The following is a 21251-nucleotide window of genomic DNA, read 5'->3' as shown; positions in this document are numbered from 1 at the left end:
GATTTGTTTTATAAGTTTTTGCAGGTATTAACCATCTCCACAAATTTAAAAAGATTTTTATTTATCGTTAATAAATATGAAATTTAAATTTATTCAATTTTCAAGAAGAATGTTTTGTGCTAAAGAGCATTTTTAAAGTTGCAAGCTTTTAAATAAATCCATTTCAAAGTTTCATGTCTATTATTTCAAGAGAAAATATAAAACGATTCTCGCTTGGAAATTGTCTAATGTTTAAAGCTTCTAATGTCAATTTAACTCATTTTGAAGACTACTGCTCATAACCTCTAATTTATAAAATTTTCAATTAATATATATATTCTTTAATTTTTAGTTCAATTTTGAACACTTCGAATGAAAAACTTTTCACTGTCTATATTTGAAACAGCGGAATTTCATTTGCAATCGGTAACGTACTTTTCTGGCTGCTTAAATAAAGGCCAATTCACTACAATCCCAGTAATTTTACATTGATATTCCAGTATATAGTTCTAAAGTTTTAGAAAAAATGTAATAGCTTTCATTATTGGAAAACCAGTAGGAAATAACTAGAATTTAAGTAGAAAACTGCTTGAATTTCAGCGAATAGTAAATGATTCCCAGTTAATATATACAGATTGTACAGTTATAAGCAGCCAAAAACACTAGCTGATTCTCAGTGAAATTCCACTGATTTAGATTTAAAGGGGCACGTTTGGAAGTTTGTATTTCAAATTTTACTGATCAGAAAATATTTTTCAAACCAGAAAGATACCGAGAAAAAAGCGTGCTTTTTTCTGTACTTTCTTAGTGGCTACTACTACTAAGAAACTTCTAATCATGATTTCCAGTTAAATAATATTGTCTATAAAAATGTAAGATTCGAAAATAAGACGATAGCATATCGATTTCAATTTCCATTTAATTCTGCTTGGAGCGTTCGATCTGCGCCATGTAAACGAGCGAGAGAACCATCTCGTTAGGAGTAGATAAATTGGTGGGTAGGGTATCCTCGGACGCGGAAATGGAGTCTCGGACGGTCACGATCGCTATGAAAAGATAAGGGCCAACTCTCGAGGGCTGGACATTCTCTCCCTCTCTATTACCTCGTCTTGTTCGCTCTGTCGTAGCCAGTTAGATTTTTCATGTCCCGGATCGCGTCCGGTGTATCAAGGCTCCGTCCGAGGGTGGACCTATCTTATCAGTCCAGCATAATGGCCTGTTCTATCTCATCTCGGGCCTCGTTGACCGGTGCCCCCTAGACCACTTTCGCCATCAAGGCTTCCACGTAATGGCAACGTGGAAGAAACCTTCGTCCCAGTACCAAGCGCTATTACACGTCCAACTTCGACGACGACCACGATCTTGTGGTCAAAAGATAAGTAGTTATTCGCAGTATGGTATTTCTGTTCTAGAGAGCGAAACATTACATTCTCTTATTCCGTCCTCGTGCAAATTTCAATCGACGATGCGCAAGCTGGATAAGACTGGTGAAGCTCGTAAAGTTTGCATCGCTTATATTTTTACTCATCCTGGGTTTTACAGGATAATAATGATCCTTAACGTAATGCAAGAGGGACAATTTACGTTTATTGACTTTTTGGATTTAAGAAATTGATGTCGCATTTTCCTAGAGTAGATACTACATTCCCTCTTTATGATATGGTCTCGAGCGCTTCGAAACAGTATAAAATCTGCTAAAAGACTGGACATTTGGGATCGATCTTTTCACAGGGGAAAAACTTGGAAGTCCAAGCACCAAAAAGGAAAAAGGCGAGAGCAATTTCTCCCAATTTCTGACCCCGAGACATCTATTTTATTTATCCACGTGAGACACCGGGGACATTAAAGCTCTTGGTGATATCCCATCAGAGGGTGGTGGACGTTATATCGTAGAGAAGAACGGAGCAAGGGTCAGAAGGAAAGGGAGAGACTCGACCATGGACGCAGTCTCTGGAAAAGGGAGCTCGAGGGATTCGGCGTAAGGAGAGGGTGTCTGGCACCGAGATGGACACAGAGAATCGCCATTACAAATTGACAACCTTGATTGATGGCGCTCGCGAAAGGGAAGCTGGGACCTGAAGCTGGAGGGGAAAGAGGCGATCGAGAAGGGCTGCGAGGGTTTGCGAGCGTGAAAGAGAAAAAGAGAGAAGGTCCTGGAACTCCAGAAGGCTGATAGCGCTCTGCAAAACCCGCGTATCTGCAAAGGGAACCCTGAAGCAGGGATCGCGTTATCGAGGCGAACCTCTCAGCGAGTGCGTGACGAATGGTCCGCGCCTAGATTCGATAGGGTCCAACTCGGCTGCACGGAATATTCGATGAAAACGACCCTAGCCTGGGGAGACTCGAGAATGCTTCCTAAAATGCGACCTATATTCCCACTTCATTTCACGGTATAAGAATAAGGTTTCTACTTGTTACATTCGGAAGTTGTCAATTCTAAATAAGCTTAGATCAGAGCATTGAGATTGGAGATAAAACCTATAATCAGAGGAAGGCTGGGAAATAATGTTTCCTTCTCTAATACCTACGAAACAAAGAAAAACAAACAGTAAATTGTCGTTTGTCCACCATTTGTTTTTGCTGTCTTACACTTTTATAGGTACCCAAGTGCACGACTATCGACAGGAATGTCACACTCGACCTTGAGAAAGGCTTTGTTCAACCCCATCAGCAGAACCTTCACCATTAATCGAGCGCAACCTTAATCACGACACAGCAGACGAGTGGAAATGAAGTGGCAGTCATAAATGACAATCATCTTTCCATAGCATGAGCACGAACCTTTGAGAGACTTCACCTTGTGATCTATGGTTGAAACTTTCATTTGAACATGTCTTGACCTCTGCTACCGTCGAGCGCGAACATAATAAGCAAAACCGGCAATTATGACATCGCCAATAGCCATGTCGCGGGGAGTCCCGAGAGTAAACCGCGCATCGGTGAGCGATGTACATTGAGCATAAGTGCCCAGAATTCGTAGAAAATCTTTTATTGCTGTAACAATATTGTTGCTTTACTCGGAAGAGTGATTATGCCAAACAGATATAACTCTAAAGAAGAGAAAACGTTATTAGTTTTAAATAATGTTCCTTTGCTGATAAAAAACGTTCAATTGACTTTCAGAGGATTATTATGCCAGCATATCTTCAGGTGAAAAACAGTTTCACCTCTACCATGTCACTTTGACCCCTCGTCGTTTCATCGTCGTGAAATGCACCTTACGGTCAAAGCTTTACGGTACTTCGGAACGCTGTTACGTTTTTACAACCTCGTTCCGGAAACACGTAGGGCGATTCAACCAGTGTTGCCAACTGAGCGGTAACTACTCTGGGCCATCAGTGTCCACGACAGAAGGTCTTATGTTTTTATCGAGCGATAATAAAAAGAACCCTCGCAATTCATTTTTTAAAAGAGCCCTTACAGAAAAGCATCAAACTAATCATTTTTAAATTATTTTCTATTAAGCGGAGAAAATATTGTACTATTAATAATTGAGATTCCAATAAATTATCTCTTTGTTTGTAATCCGACACTTACGTGGAAGGACTTGTAGGGAGAAATGCTCTCGTGCCATATAAACCTAATAGAAACGCAGACAAGGGAGCCAACGTGGCAGCTTGTACATCGTAAAATGATGCACTGCGGGTTTATAGTTTATAGTTTGACTGGGTCGTGCTCGTGTACATACGCGGGTGTGATTGAAGGAAGGGGATTTAAAAGGGATCGCGGTTTTATGAGCGGTATTAGGAATGGGTGCGTTACACCCGTATCAGAATTTAGTACTGCCGCTCGTTTGCCAGTCGGAGCTAATTTTACACTAATTTGAACCAACTGGTGCTACATCAACGCTTTCCCGATTGCTTAATCGCAAAGTTTATTCTTGTTACTTAAGTTCTTTAATATAAACATTTTAGGATGTCTAATGGTTACTACAAACCGTATAAAAAATTCCTGGTAAATCCAATTTGGAACTTAAAATTTTTCAAGCTTAAGTTAAAAATAGTAATTTATACTTTATTATTATACATTACTTATTACACGCTGACATGAAAAGTCGCAAACCAAAAACAGACGAAAAGCGAGCAGTGTTGACAGAACGGATGAAAAGATCAAAGATTATTATTGTAATTAATTTATAGAATTATCATATAAATTCAGTAGGATATTGTTTCAAAAATAAAATGTGAATGATGTATTGGATTAGTTTATTATCGAGTAGATGCTTATTCCGCGAAGAAATCAATAGCAATCGATATCTGATCTCATTCAACAGCAACTCGCCAATCGGGCAATAAACTTTTGATTGGCCAGCGGCGATATCGAACATTAAATAAGGATCTCTGCGATGTATTGTCCGCTTGGAATATGGAGAGGCGCATACGTATAGTGTAACTCGTAATAACAATGTCCCGCGGGTACACAGAGTCAATGCGGTGCAGGCAATACTCGTAATGAAAGTGTGATTGATGATGCGGCCGAGTTGAAACATCGTTACATCTGCAATACTCTGCATACTACGGTAACTATAATACACACTTAAAAAATCGACGAATGTTCATTAGTATGCGTTTTTATGCGGGTTATTTATATTTGAATGAAAGCTCTTTCTTTAGTTTTGTATTCCAGAAGATTGTTACACTGATGATTCGGTCGATCTATGATGCCAACTAATCTATCCTGAAAACAATTTTATTGGTCCCTGCTATTTATATATCCTTTATATATAAAATAACTTTATTTTTCCAATTTGCTGCACATGATGCAGATAATCTGACAAAAAATAAATGGGGAATATTCACTTTTACTATTACAAAACGATGCACTTAAAGCATTCTAAAATTATCTAAAAGTTCAACGCCGACCAGATAGCGAAGGAACATTTAATATGGTTGTGCACATTTATCATTTATGGCTTTGGAGAGAACAAAATCTGCCCTTGGGGCAATATTTCGGCTATTAAAGTATCACAGAGTGTATCACACGTGGTAGAGAAGTAGGAGGTAAAAAGATGAAATCTCGAAGGGATTCCTGATGGAGAGATCGATGGAAAACTGACGTGGACAAGGGAGTTTTCCCATGGTGATTTAGGGAATAAAAGCTACTCGTTAGTTGAAGTATTATATCCGATTTTTCGAAAACGTATTTTGTTTTTACAAAAGCTAATTTTTAAGAACCCTAAATAAACAAAATTCTTGAATTTTGCCAACTCATGCTTTGGATTGTATGGTAAATCACATCGCCTACAATCTGTGACGTCACTTCGTTGATGCATCGGAGATTAGATTAGAGAGTCTAGCAAATAAAGGTGAAATTTAGGGGAAGGTGTCGCAAAAAAGGTGTGATGAAAACGACAAGTTTGAAATAGGATCTGCAAGCAGAAATGAAAATAGAGAGAATTTGGGGAACAAAGCGGAATTGATCATGATCAGGATTGACTTCAGGATGATAATCTGACAAACATGAGTTTCCACTTTGGTCGGGATCCCGCAACGTCTCTCTTTAACATTCTCACCCTATGAACTTTTCTTCGATACACGCGTTCCCTTTTGACCATATGTAGAGTCGTTTTTCTTTTATCTTTTTTTGTAACATTTTACAGAAGTCTGAAATTTTGCTTTTCTCGTAAGATCACTGGAATGAAGCCATTAGTTATACTTTGTCCAGAAGCGAATTGAGAAAAGAGGTCCTGCTGTGCCAAACCAATTTGTAGCCCGATGTGGCCAAAACTCTTATTCGCAAAGCGGCCAAACTGTAGGACCCCTAAAGCCCAGTTTTGGTAAAGCAAACAACCCGTAACTCACGGAGTGTTTATGAGACGAGGGGTGGAGTTGAAGAGTCGGGAGTTTCAGTCGTAAAGATACACGAATCGACCTGTGTTTCGGCCGTTGCTTCGCAAGGACTACCCTCGACCGGGAAGTTTCCTTAAGAGCTGTAGTTTTCCTAAGAAAAAAAAACGATAGTGAAGACATGGGAGTGAAGGAGGCCGAGATTCTAAGAGAGAGAAAGAAATTTTATAAGAGGGTAAGATAGAGAAAGATAGATAAAGAGTGGAAAGCAGGAAAATAAAGAAAGAGAAGGAGAGTAAAAGAGGTTTCGAAAGAGCGGACCGCATGTTGCCGGATCGTAAAACTGGCTCTGATCACCACTACCAATTATCCTACCGTTATCCGAACGTTATCCAGAACGTTATCCACCTCTGCGCACCCTACCCGGAACCCTTGAGTCCTCTTTTTCGACAAAGGGGAGGGAGACACCAAGCCTGTTCCCCAAACCTTCCAGAAGCAGTTGTTGTCGCCTTTTACTGCAAACGAAGTGATTCCCGCCTCGTAAAGACGACGTTCTTACAGATTAAAGGGCGAGACGGAATTATTACGCTTTTGAATTTTCCACCCCAGGGCAACCATCAAAAACCAACGGAAGAAGCGAATTTCGGAATAGAAAAATTTAAGTATGTCTTCAATTTTATGATCCCAACCCGAAGACGAGATTCATAATTTATGAATTCAAATAAATTGAAAATGTACATGTAAATAGGAATAATGTCTACATGTAGTGAATGTGAATGGAATAATTTGACATTAAAATTATTCCAAGAGTTAAGTATTCTTGATGAAGATATAATAAAATCGAGGAAATCTTTTGTTTTAGTCTTGCGTTTGTGTATAAAAGTTTTTTTTTTTTTAGAAGACTGGTTTCGACTTACCGGCTCTATTGCTCTGGTCGATCATTGGTTGAACGATTCTACGCCTCGCATTAATGAACCTGTAACAAAAAGAGAAATATAGATTAATATAAAACTTTGATATGTGATTTAAACTTTTATTCCGTATGTATATAACCCTTATTTGTTTTTAACTTTAAATATCCTTTCCTAAAAACCACCTTGGCAGCTGAAATTAGTTTTTTCTGCTGTTGCATCTCGTCATCTAATCCCTGCTTTCTCTAAGCCTTTTGCACCAAATTTTACTTCGCGCCTCGCAGATTTCGAGACCAGCAACAATAAAAAGATCGAACCTACCATATACGAATAGGTTGGAGGCGCAAGGAGTGAGAAGGAAACTCGTTTAGTGCGGAAGAGCCCTCCTTCGTTGGAGAACCAATGTAATAAGAACGTTCTCGTTGGTACATCATTAGCCACTCTGAAGGATGCTTCCGAACAGGCGGTTGCCAAACAATAGATTTGCGGTTGTGTTTTGGGGTTTTCTGAGGTAGAGAAGGGGGTGGCTTTGGTAGAGATGAGGATGTGGTAGGAGGTGTACGTCAGCCGACGTCAGCGTCGCGGCGCCCTAATGGGCGCAGACGCCGGAAGTGATTGGGTTTCTGCTCGACTGACTCAAGCAGCACACTGCCGACCACCACCTCCTCTTTCCCCTTTCGATCCACCCACGCACCACCCAATACAGAGGGGTTCTCGAGAAACGAACCCATTGTTTTGCGGTGGCTCTTTCTTGCCGAGTTCCACGCCTGGTCGAATCTCTTGCGAGAATGCAAGAGGGAAAGTCTTATGAATAATAATTATTAAACTCCCGTTTATTATCCAGAGATGCGCGCTATGGCACCCTTCCATTGTCATGTTACTGCCGCCCTGTAACTTCGGGACGTCGAGTTTTGAATAAGAAAAGACGGATATGCAGAAACGGTGCATTCCAAAGAAAAAATAAACAGTTCTTGAATGTAATAATGTTAATTTTGGCCGCCAAACTCTGAACAATGCTTTATGATAAAAGATATTCTGGAGGAACACTTGAAGGTTGCGAATAGACCAACTGAAGAACCCTCGATGGGTATCAGGTAAAGAAAGGAGATGTTGCACCACAGTGTTGCAAAGTGGTAACTGGGATCCTCAATGTCAAGGATTCTGGATATCGCTGGACAAAAGAGTATCTTGAGGAAGAGGATGAGAGGGAAGACCAGAGGCCCCTTTTATAACCCCTGGTGCTTCTAAACGGCTCTGGTTCCCCTTTGCGAGCGTAGGCGGCATGTCACATCCAGCTGACTCCCGCACCCGGGCGGCCACCCCCGTCGCTGAAATATCGCCCGAACAATGGCGCACCACCCACGAGAGCGAGAGAGAAAGCCATCGACTGCCCAACCTACCAAAATCGCATACAACCGCCCATCCACACACAATTTTGCGAGAAACCAACAAAAATGCCGTCGACGGAAAACATTTTATATACACCGTCACTTTGAAACCTTTCAAACCTTTTTGGCTAAAATCAGTGGTCTAAACACTTCGGTTTTAATTAATAAGGTATTTAAAAATTATATGATTCAGGACATACTAAATTTCTGATTAATACTAACTCTATAGTCATTGAATTACGGACGAAGATTTAATTTTTTTATGGTTTTCGACGATTTAAAAGTGATAACAGTATAGCGAGGGGTGGAAGTTATCACCGAGTAATGGAGTATCCTGCCCCAGCGACGTTACGACAGTCACAAAACGAGGTGAGCATATTGCTATCGGTGCCGTTCGCCTGGATGACAAAACACTTTTCATCGCACCCTTCCCACCGCGATTCAGGCTTTCAGCATTTTAATGCAGTTTTGATTATCAACCCTGAACCCATCCCCTCTATCTTAGCCTCTCTTTAGATTTCACCCTCTGCCACCAATTTTCGACTCGTTCCTGAAAAGCAGCCATCCATGGTAAGGGAAAGTAATTCTTAAGTGCCCACCTCTCAGTTCTGATGCAGAAAAAGACATTTTTTTTATTAAAATTTTTTTCTCTATCCAGTTTTCGATTATAGAAGTTTGGAATACATCACTTAATACTTTTAAGTATGTTAAAGACAAAATAGTTAACCACAGAAATTAGCCACAGAAGATCGTCGAACACGAAAGCGCAAGGATCGTACGAATTTTGAAGGACCCTGTATTTTTATAGGACTAGAAGAGGAGGCAAGCATATGGCGGCTTCACGTAAAAAGAGCATAAAACTCACGGTAACGCGCGCATGGGTGTCTCCCGCATGACCTCCTGTACCATGACTAAATTTAGTGCACTCCGCGCGCATACATGAATAATATATTTAAATCCGCCTAGATACATACTGCCGCATGTGAAATACGCATTCACTATGGATACACGTACAATGGAGGACAAATGCTTCGATTTGAGAGTGAATGAAAAATGCACGAATGTTTTGCATTTTTATGGGAAACAAATTTCTTGTAAAATAAAGCCGAGGTGGACACATTTGGTTGACGAAGTAAATTGTTTCAATCTGTAAACAAGGTAGGATGAAAATTAAAGTCCTAAAGGTTCTGAATCTCTAGCTTTGGATAAGGAATTTTTTCATAGGAATACATATCACTTGGTAAAACTTCAGAATAATTTTTAATAATTTTTAAAAATCTCTAATTTCCTTATTTTCTCCGAATTTTAAAAATTCCCGGTCACTTTCCACAGTCTCCCACTTTTTCAGGCACTCTTGAGTGAATTCCTTTTTTTATGATGAATTATTTTTCCACATCATGTTTCTACACGTTGGTAACGATGATTACTACACACGATAACATTTACTCTCCGCGACTATTCGCAATTATCGGAGAGCTTCCATTAGTTAACTGCAGTCGATACACGAAGCACCAGGTTTCTCGCATCAAAACATCATTACTGTCGAAGAGAATATGAGAGAGAGCGAGAGAGGAAGAGAAAGTGGGGAGAGTGAGAAGGAGAGACAGAATGCACATTGTACTATTGGTAATCAATTTCACTATACCAAGCTTCAACGAGGTCGCTAATGCGAAGGGTTGCAGGGCCGAGAAATTATCGTAATAATCGTCATTATAAAATAAATTATACTTCTTAGAATAAATTATACTTCTTAGAATAAATTGACAACTATTAAAGTTCTTCCATATATCAATTCACTTATTGCATACTCTACAGTGGAATTTAAGAATTAAAATTAATTTACAACATAACATTTAATTAATTTATGTTGAATATAGATAAATAGAAGCAGGAGGGAATGCTCGTTTTGTTACAAGGTTTTAAGTGAAAAATCAGCAGAAGAAAAATAAAAAAGTAAATTCGAATTCTTACCAGGGGACTATTTTATAATCTAACATACCCAAACTAGACTCAAATTAACATTCTACCTATTCCAAGCTTACGTAACTGTAACTACAGCAACAAAAATTGTAAACCCCATGTTGCTGGATTCGACAGATCGCGCGCACGAGTGCGCATAATTTCCATTCAACGTATTCAATGAGCATTACAGGAAGCATCCTCCTAGCGTGTAATCGCGTTTCCTATACGAGCGACGGTACAAAATCGATTTATTTCTATGACTTTGGCCCGGTTAAATAACGGCAGCTTTATCCGATCATAGTAACTTGTATTGTTATTGCACTCGAATGAACTGTTTGGCGAAGACAGGTCTGATTCGATAATTGTAGGTGAAGCAGACCAAATTAGATTTTGCTTTAAATCGAGCGAATGCTAATACAAATTTTGCTCGTACTTCCACTACTCAAACACCTTAAGATTGAATATGTTCCTCTGGTTTGCATTTGATATTCTGAAAACATGTAGCATTCATTACTTAACATATCCCAAGAAAAATTGATCAACAGCACAGAAATGGTATGAATGAATGGCGTGTTTCCATTCCTTATCGATTATCCTGTCACGAGTACATATAGTCGACTGTAGAACAACGAAAACATCAGTTGTGATCGACAGCCTGGTAACGATATCTCAACTCTGGAAGATAAGCAGGAAACATCCCGCCGGAAGTCCAGTGACGATCAGCAACTCCCGCGATTGGATATGCGTAAACGGGTTGTGTTTGTCAACAATGCGATTTAACGCCTAACGCGATGCTGATATCTAACACATTCATATTCCGACTCTCTCTCTCTCGCTCTCTCTCGGGGCAACTATTCGACGCGCCAAAGCGGTGACTCTCTCCTGCATTTAATCTATAGCCTAGGTACGATTTTTCGTGAAATTTTCTAGAATTTATATAATTGTTTTGCCGGGGTCGCCACTAAATTTACCGGGGCTGCGATAGCGATGTTGAGAGAACCAAGCCGAGCGTATCCATTAGTTCAAAGCGCGCTGATGTCAATTGATCCTTCAACATTTCCGACAATAAAAGAACGAGAGAAAAAATCCGAAATCGATAATGCCTATACAGCCCCTCTAATTCAACAAAAGAAACATTAAAAAAAAATAAATTTCGTAATTTGTGAAGCAATATGAACGGGAAGTATTGGCTTAATAGAAACTAGTTTCTTCACTGTGGCTGACTATATCAAGTTTGTTCTACTGGTGGACAGTATTAAAAAGTAAATACTATGTTTCAAATTTAAATTTAGCCTGCAATTCTTGTCAAGTTTTATTTTTTAAATACAGAAGCTAATCAAATCTCAAGAAGAATTATTGCAAATGATTTTTTTTTTATAAAAGTTTCGAACTTTTTTTAAAGAAATAAATATTACGAAAAGAAATACCATACTTCAAATTCGTCACTTTAGCTTCCTTTAAATAATGATAACACTTTTGCAATTGTCTACATAATCAAACGACATCAGCTTCAAACATTTTTTTATTATATAATTCATTTTTCTTAACAATGAATATTTTTTAGTTATATTTTTTTCATTTTTTACTATTTAGATATGAACTTTTATTATATTGTTATTAAATTACGTCAAAACAATATTATAATAGACAAACTTAGGATCAGAATAATTGTTATTAATATTATAAACACATTTCATAAACGACTAACCAAAAATCAATTTTTCATTAAAAATTATTTAACTAAAACGATTGTTATAAACAAAAATGTTCTCAACAAATGCAGAATGGTTTTATTTCGCTACAATGATTTTCAACCAATAAATTGTACGCAAATGTAAATATAGGTTCAGAAAAAAACTGGATTATATATTTGTTTATAAACAGCGTTAAAAATCATAAAGGGTATTTTTTAATCATGCCTATTGTTCAAATTATGAAGGGTCAAACCACAATAATACTGAAATTGAAAAACACTAAACTTTTAGCGTAAAATCTTTCAAACCTACCTTTTTAGGTAAATTTCTGTATGCAATTAACAATAGTCATTATACTACTTAGGTTCTTCATTATAATATTATATTTACAAAATGCCATGCTATATTTTAAAACGAAACATCAAAATGGTAAAAATGGTCGAAGCCCACATTTAACAAATCAAATATAAGTGAAAAAACTGAGTTTGTCTGACATAAATAGAATCACTATTAATTTTACGAATTCTGAAGAAGAAATTTTCAAACATTTATTTTGAAATCGTTCAAGTTTTATAAATAATTATTCTAATCACTGATGACCATTTTCACCTCGACAATGTTAATCGTCAAATCAATCAGTTACGATTAGCGATTTCAAAATCTCTGATCTTTTATTAATAATTTTTTTCTTGGGTTTGAATAAGAATAACAGAGTTTTTCTACAGCGAAAGTAAAAGTACAAACATTAAAGTAACTATTGTTAAGCAAACAATTTCACCTCCAGCTGTTTTTTCTTAACTCAACTTTAGTATATCTAACCAAATTAATAACGATTAAAAATTAGTACATTTTTCTTGGTTTTAGCAATGATTTTAAAAATGGCTTCCATTTAAAGAGGACTCTACGTAGAGAACACTCACAAGAAATTCCAAACAGTTTTTAAAGACAGCCTCTGATTCGTGGCTCTCTCACTAGGCAGATCTTGTTCTATTAACTGAAATAAATCATTTAAGGCGGCGAAACACTGTCGAATATTGTTTTCATGGTTATTTGACTCAGAATGATCCCCTAAGGAGAAGGCGATGTATCACAAGCCGTTAATACTTCGCAAACGTGGGGTCGTACTTTGCTTTCTGCTAGATTGCCACGTGGTACCCGGTATACACTGAAAAGAGACGATGCTGTAGACGTCAACGTAGCTTCAGAGGGCGTTGGTTAGAGAGTGTGGATGACAGTTTATAACGGCGTCAGCAGTTGCTACACAGAGTATATAGTGGCGGAATCTGAAGTTTAAGAGACTGTTACAAGCTGACGCCTTCCTCATCGGAGACCATGAGGGTGGGTATCACCCTCGACCCGAGGATGCGATGGGTCTGACCCCGGAGTAGAGGTAGCCGGTGACAATCGACTGGGTCGAGTGGGGCGACAGCTGCGTGGCCAATAACTTTCTCAAAACGAAATGGCAGCCCTGCAGCCCTGACCAACTGAGGGTTCGCGCACCATCCGCCCAGAAATTGTTGTTTCCATGGCGCCTGTCCATTACGTGATAACACGTTTCGTTCTGGAATCGGTGAGAATTAGCCAACTCAACGTCTGTAATAATCTGCAGCAGCTTGTCGTCCTCGTATTAGATTCACCCCAACCTCATATACCGAGTCAGGTCGGACATACAACGCGCTGCAAAACGAGGTGGTCAACGCAACGCGCGATAGAAGTGCGCTACATAACGCAGCGACATCCACCAATCATGATTTCGCTCAGTCACATTCATCACGCGGCATGTGCCTCGCTGCCTGGTTATGCACGTGTTACCTTAATTGCGCTGTATTAACCAACGACCTCGCGAACAACATGTACGCCAACGAGCATTAGATTGTCCAGCGCAGGCTTGACGAAAGACACTGATGAAAAACATTGCTTTACGGCTTTTCCGAAATGCGACAAATGACAAATCATGAAAATTTACATTTTCTGTGCGAGGTTAATGTTCAGTTTAAGGCCTGAATAAGGAATCATTAATTATAGGCTATACAAAAAGCCACCTGTTTTTTTAATCGAGCCAGTACTCGACAGATGTTTTAGCCTCTACAAATTTAAGGTACAAATGTTGCGCATCATAAGAGTCGGGGAAACCAGAATAAGAAATAGGCTGGAAGGAAAGTCATAAAGAGGCACGTGGAGAGATGTAGGAAAAGATTTCAAGAGCGAAAGATGGCAAACGAGGCCCTTTAGGACCATCCGGTGGACAAGCGGTCAATCTAAACGACCCTTATCTCTGATGTACACCTCAGCTGCTTTCCTTAAATCTAAATAACGCAGTTATATGCCGCCGGATAAGACCAGAATCACAGGCCTCCGGCTGCGCCTTTATATGCATTTAGGGACGGCAGGGGTTACAGAACGAAATGTTTCCACTATTATAAAGGACTAAAAGACCCATGTGGCCTTTCAAAACGGTGTGGCGAGTCGCAGATTCTCCTTCTGGAGTAAACGCCAAAATCGTTTTCAGGAAACGTCCCCGAGGTGTTGAGAAGAGGAAGCCTCAATGGTTACAAGATGAAGGTAGATAAGGAACAATTTACATATCATTATAACTCGAGATAAGAACAGAAATATTTTACACATATTCTCGTTTTCTATTCTCTATCACTATACTTGGATCGAATAAGGAGAGGAGTATTTTCCCATACGAGGAGTCACGTGATTAAGTTTCAAGATTTAGGAGTCTGTCGTAAAAAAAATAAAATTTCCATCCACGAGAAAATAGAATAGCGGGTGGTTTATGAGTTAAGGCAAAGCGTCGCCGGGCTACACTTTTTTATATTCCCGAAGCTTCCACTGACTTTCTTTCTCTATCGCGTCTTTATTTCCGTTCTTTTTTCCTTCTCTTTCTCTCGCTGTAGGAACTCACCCGTGTGCGGAATTTGAATCCGCTTGTAATAAAATCCGGGTTTTATGCGACATCCCTGGAAGGTGCAGGTACCTGCTAGTACATACCAAAGCTAGCACGTTACATTCACATCTGCATATGCGTATGTAAGGTGGTACCTGGAGAGTCGTACGAGCCAGCAGCGACGATGTAAATAATACCGTGAAATTGCTACCAGATTTTTTTCTCGAGTAGGTACAACTCCTGGGTAGGCAACCCTCCTCGAGGAGGATGAGGTCGAGGACGATGATGCGAACGAGCGAAAGGTCAGCTTTTTTCTAACGATCCTAGAAGCTTTTAGTCACGGTGCGTCTATGGATATTGTAAGGATGAGAAGTGAATGAGAAAAACGAAAAAGAATGGAGGTAAAGAGAGGGAAGATTGAAGAGACAGACGACGGACCGGAGCGACTGTAGTTGCTGTAATTTGTAAATCGCAGGTGGGAAGCGAGGAGATCCGAGATACGAGAGAGATTTAGAGGAAGGCTACAGATGCGAGTTTTACCTTTGTATAGGTGAGTTTCCCAAACGACAAGAGTGGCGTACATCTACCTGGCCTGGACGTAATTTTCGTATTCCATATAAGTTCACCTCGAGAACATTAAGACCGAATGGCATTGGGAAGTTCAATTTTTAATGGGCATTAATTATTTTTGCTATGATCTGATCTGCTTTCATGTATTTTAATTTATTCCGTTGAAATTTGTACATGTTCTATTTTATGCAGTTTAGCCATTTTTGCATTAAATATAAGACTTTTAATTAATGGTGCCTGCAATGTTTGATTTTAAGATTCCCTTCTTTCCATATTTCCATTATTCTACTTGTAACTATATAATTTATTTTCCGGCTTTTATAGACATTCATTAACTTTTATTCCACGATTTTTTACTTTTATACAATAGGGAGTTTTTTAATCTTAATTATTACTTGTTTGTGCTCGAAAAAGGTTAAAAGATTTTAAATAATTGACAACTGATCTTCACACATCTCGAAAATTGCACACAACTATTAATCTGCGAGAAAAAAATGGCAAAGATTCGACTACCAAGCTAAAATGACGAATCTTTGAAATATTTTTAAAACCTGCAAAAAAACAAGGAAATTATAATATTATTAACTCTTCTTATGAAATAATTAGATTTTTAACGGGTATATTTTTCACATAATTCAGACTTCAGATACTTTGAACCATTTACATTAATACTTTAATCATTTTTGGAACTTTTAAGCAAAAACGTACTTTTCGACTTTTTTTAAACTATTTTTTTATAATTGTACAATAACGTTTAGGAATATGGAAAGCAAACTACAAAAGGTATTAGAACGTATTTGAAAAACCGATCGTAAAACTATGTGAGTGCTCAACTGAAAAAATTGAAGCTGTGATTAACCTAACATAGAGAAATTCATAAAAAACATAAATTTGATTTGGATCAAGGAAAGTTACGATGACGTATAAGCACCCCGACTAATGGGACTTTGCGTAATCAAGGGTTCTAATCGGGCGTTAGCGCGCTGGACGAATTTGTACGCTCAATGCGGCAGGGAAACGCCAACAAACACCTAACCGTCGGTATAATTACCCGAGCGGGTGAGGTCGAACGTTGATAGCGAAGTCGAAGTAAATCGGATTATGTGGATATCATCTGCGTAATGTATGTATGCAAGCATGTACACACCAAACCGCTCAATGTATAGCGTGACATTCACCACAAATATGGCACCCACTCACACGAGGAACAATTCGCACTTGCACATATACGAAGTACGAGGGTGCTTTCGTTCATTCCTTGCTCCGGGGGAAATATGAGGGTGCGCGACCCTGAGAGATAAAGGGTGCAGCAGCAGGGTTCTCGCGCATGGAACGAGGGAGAGTATGACATGTTTTTCTAGACAATTTGTTCGGCAACATTAATCACTGCTCGCAGTGTTAGGGGTGCGTTCAGCAAGAGGACGTCGACGGGTGTCTAGGTCGATCATTTTTTAATTTATTCCGTTCAAGGAATACCCTGAAGAAAACATGATATTTTCACAAAATTGAGTGACGAATCTTACCCGACGACCACTGATATATCCATTTAATATGCAATTGAAATCTTTTTCAACATAGATCACTGAATCGGGAAAGTAAACTGTTTAGTTTTAAAGGTATAAATTAAAAAATTCAAACAACTAGGAAAACTCCGTTTAATGAATTGGAACTATTTTCTGAGCCTTGAAAAGTGACCCTGAAGTATATTATAACTAAATTCAGATTGTATAAGAGCTTTGTCTCGAGGGTTTCGGTTATCGAAATCACAATCCAGATATCATCGACTTTAGCCCGGGACAGCAGCAACTCATCCATCAGGAACAAGGGAAAATTACCTTCCTTATCGAGAGTAGTACTTCGAAACTCGGGATTAATCCACATTTATATTTAAACCCACTTCTCCGTATAGTATCAGTGGATGCCTCCTAGAAACTATAGGCGCCACATAGGTAACACAATACCAAGAGATTATTATCTGGGAAACTAATTTCACGATCGCGATCGGTATTCTATGCTTTTCCTTGTTGTGCTACTAGTCACCGTAGAGCTGGAGTCTCGAAGCAAGGAGAAATGGAAGTGCATTGTTGTGAAGTCACGTTATAAGGGCAGAGATGATTAGTTATTGATTAACCGAATGAATCTGACTGTGATACATACTTCTTTAGGTACTTTTCAAATCAATATGTGACTACATAATTTTGGTGTAATGAGTACCACCTCAAAGAATTGATTTCACAAAATAAAGAACTATATTAAATTTCTTAAGTTATTGCGTATCCTAAAAATGTATTTTGAATTTGCAAAGCAAACTTGTAACAGTGCCAATCGATATTCATCATGCAACAATCAGTGACTAATCTCTAAATGGAACGATGACGAAAATCGTTGCGTGTGATTTCGCAGTCACTTATACGAGCCAATATCAGTCACAGTCATTTCGTGCAACATCGCTCTAGTTCCATCGACGGGAGTCCATTTTCCAATTGACCACCCACTCCCTACTCGTATGGGATTCACGCAAGAACGTTTCGCGCGCCCGGTTATTTGTAATTTTCATTATCTCGACATAAAAGGGACCATTTAGCCGCCATGGCACGTCGGAAGTTAATAGGACGATGTGGGAGTTTTAGGGAGTGAATGTCGCAGGGGTTCGTATTGGGGGCAATTCAGGTGACCGGAAGAGCGCCAAGAATAACTGATGTAAGGAAAAATAGATGAAAAAAAATATCAAACCACACATGAATGGGTAACGAAAGATAAAAGAGGATAAAAAACCAATCGAAAAAAAAGAATAAAGAAAGGGTAGCAGAGAAGTTGTGACTATCCATTGTTGATTCCAGTCTCGACTCAGGATATCGTTTCATATATACCTAACAACAATTTTCCGAAATCTGACGAAATTGGCTACTCTCTAGACGTCCGGAGAAGTGGTGCACCCTTGGCCACGTAACGACGTTTATTGGCTACTTTAAGGCCATTTCTATGCACGACACATTTTCGCTAAATAACGCCCGCGAGTCGTGGCCTATCCTCTATTCGTTCGGAAATTCGAATGTGTTGCCATAATCTCGTGTATGTAATATCGCTCACATGTACACACATATGATCACGTGCTGTGTATACACCAAAGAGCGGCACGTACCTAAGGGTCCCTCGAAATATATGGAACGTCGTCCAGTCGCTAGCCAATAGGCGGTCAAAGCCTTCGAGATTTGACACCCAGAACGAATTTGACGTCAAATTGGATTTATGATCTTGGTCTGTGCAATCCATTCCTCGATATTCGAAACAAATACACAGGAAGCCATTCTAACGATTAGTACAATAAATGATTCGAAATATTTTTCTTAAATGAACTTTCACAGAAATAAATACCAGAAAATGAATGGTGAATCAACAGAGCCAAATTTACCTTGTCCCGCTTGATGGCATCTGCGGTGGTATGCACGTGTTGGCAGACATACAAAATACGTGTGGCAGATAGACAAAGGGGATAACCCAGAGAAAGGGTTGGACGCCCTTCCGCTCTCCAGAGAGTAAGAAGGGACGGGGTAATACTCATTCGGGTGTAATCGCGCTCACAAAACTCCATCACACTTTGCTAATAGAGTCAGAGAGGGAACGAATGGATGGCCTTCCTGGGTTTATGCTGTATAAACGGTGTTTCTATGTTGTCCGCTCAGGGAAGGGTAATGGGTGCAATGTGTCGATAATAGGGAGGACAGTCCCGATGAGAAAGTCAAACTCGAAGAGAGACATTAGGGCTGCAAACAAAATGTAAAAAGGCTTACATTACAATACGTATTCTGATCATAGGTGACGCAGGCATAGTTAGAGAGCTGCAGATTATCATGGAAACAAACTAGGGAAGGTAAAGATCTAGTTATGCAATTTCTTTGCGTATTAAAACAACTAATTATAATATCTAACTAACGAATGGTTCTCTCTTTTCCTTTTCCTAATACAACTAGAGTAGAATAGACACAAAGTTCTAACACAAAGGAGCTATCATGACACTATCAAGAACAAAACTATCAGATGAAGTTCCAAGTAGGTAACTTTAGTGGGGAGCGGATGGCACACCTGTGGAGTAAAACGAAATGTTTACGATCTCCAGGATTCGCCCCCGAACCATACAATAACGCATCTTTTGGCATTACTGTCTTCCTTTTCTTTTAAACTACACAGGTTACCAACGCTTTTTGACCTTAATGTCCTTTACAGAGATCCTGTCGGACATCGAATCGTGGAAGTTCACCTCCGCTCTCCTTTATTTTTCATTCAACCCTTTCTCTTCCACTCTTGAGTTATGAATGTGCCTAATTACATCTTAAAAGCTGTGCTCCATTAATTCTCACAGCTGCTGCCGCTTAATTGGAAGCTCGGCCCTGATAATAAACCTCGGTGGTGTGCGTCGCTTGCTCCCAGGGCCCGCTACTGCTTTTACGACCGTCGAAGTTCGGGGTGATAGACGCAGTCGACCTAGAGAAGGCATTGATCGCTACCTAGACCTCATACCCTCGTCATTGACTTTCATCCTGTTTTATGACTCTAACCTTGAACTGGAATATCCCATCAGTTGGTTCGTCTAGACCTTTCTGTTCTATAGTGGCTACTGACTATTATAACTTGGAAACGCTACATTCAAGGGTGGACTTCCTGGCGATCTTCATACGTTATCCTCGTGGACATGTGTACAAAAGGATTCTAAGTTACTGTAGCTTGGTGAGCAAAGGCTTTTACATCGATAATGAAGCTGCGGGCGCGGCTAGCCTTGTCTCGATGTTATGCTCTCCCGTTTCTGGGTGGTGTAGGACGGAATATCCGTGCTAACAAGGTCCACTTGGGTGGTACGAGCATGGCTTATGCGCGGTCGTTTGCTAGCGGGTAATATTACCGCGAGACGTTTTGCAAGGCGGCGGAGGAGGTGTTCGGTGTTGTCGTGCCGGGTGGTGGTATCACGATGGTGACTCCTCTTCCACAATGTCACAGACTCTTGTCCTTCCTTTTCGCCTCGTGCTACGAGGAAGAATGTGTCTGCAATTAATTAAGTTATGATACAATTAACGAAACGGTGTTAATAAACTCAACGAATTCGCTAAACTAACCGAAACTTGATTCACTGCGGTTCGAGCCTGCTTGAGCTATTTTTTACTATAAAAAGCTCTTCTTAGTCAAGTTCCTTCCAGAAATCTTCTTCTTCTACCAATCCTTCACTGGTTTCTCCCGCAAACGCGAATAGCGCGTTACGGTTCTGTGGAAATTTTATTATCCGTGCTATTATGACTGACGCTTCGGATGGTATCCGTTTGAAAATCCTCGAAGTTTTAATTATCTTCTAGAATTAGAACCAGTATTAAGGTTCTTTGGAGTCGAACACTAAAAGGAAAATACTTTGTACGAAAGCTGTTTTTGTCATTCGATGCATGAGTCTGTGTATCTTTTCATCCATTCTCCATTTTATAGCAAGGTAATCGAAAAACTCCAGTTGCTGAGGAAACGAGTCTTGGTACGTTACACAGGCACCGTTTGTACCAGGATGATTTAAGGTTTGTCGTGCCCGCGCAAGGATGCCCCGAATCCCGTATCCTTTGCCTCCACAGTCCACCCCCTCACAACCCATATCCAACAGTCCCATCACTAGTATTACTCTCTCTCTCTCTCTCTCTCTCTCTTGCGCTTGTACTTCGTTGCACTTCGGAGACGACAGAAAGAATACAACGCGTTATATCATGGCCGACATCGTGCAATTCTACGCGACTCCACGATGCCCTCTCGTGCGGCAACTCTCTGCACCCCATAAATAATTCTGAATCATCGCTTGTGGCCCTTCGCGCGAATGCTCTAGCGTTTCGGAGATCTCCAGCATTTATCGAGAGACGTGTTCTTTAAATGCCTCTCAAAAATATCAGAAGTCAAGTGTAGAATAAAACGAGCAAGTTAAATCTCACTGAAATTTGATACGGATGAATGCAGTGTGGAACTTCTCTATATTATAAAAAATTTCTGTTCGAAATTTCCCATCAATTCATTGGGACTTTATTTCTGAAAGGTAAGGTAAAACTAAA

General features: G+C 39.5%; 1 protein-coding gene across 4 annotated transcripts in view; it reads right to left on the bottom strand.

The window, feature by feature from the left end:
• The window catches only part of LOC117172358 (homeobox protein homothorax), a 417138-nt gene that overhangs the window by 7180 nt on the left and 388707 nt on the right, over positions 1–21251 (bottom strand). For all 4 annotated transcript variants that reach the window (XM_033360195.1, XM_033360196.1, XM_033360197.1 and 1 more), the window contains one exon: positions 6683–6741. In XM_033360195.1, coding sequence (XP_033216086.1) covers positions 6683–6741 — 59 coding nt within the window. The remainder of the gene's footprint in view (positions 1–6682; positions 6742–21251) is intronic.

Source organism: Belonocnema kinseyi, chromosome 5 (genome assembly GCF_010883055.1).
Source record: "Belonocnema kinseyi isolate 2016_QV_RU_SX_M_011 chromosome 5, B_treatae_v1, whole genome shotgun sequence".
NCBI classification, from domain to species: domain Eukaryota; kingdom Metazoa; phylum Arthropoda; class Insecta; order Hymenoptera; family Cynipidae; genus Belonocnema; species Belonocnema kinseyi.
This window is presented reverse-complemented; position numbering and strand designations above follow the sequence as displayed.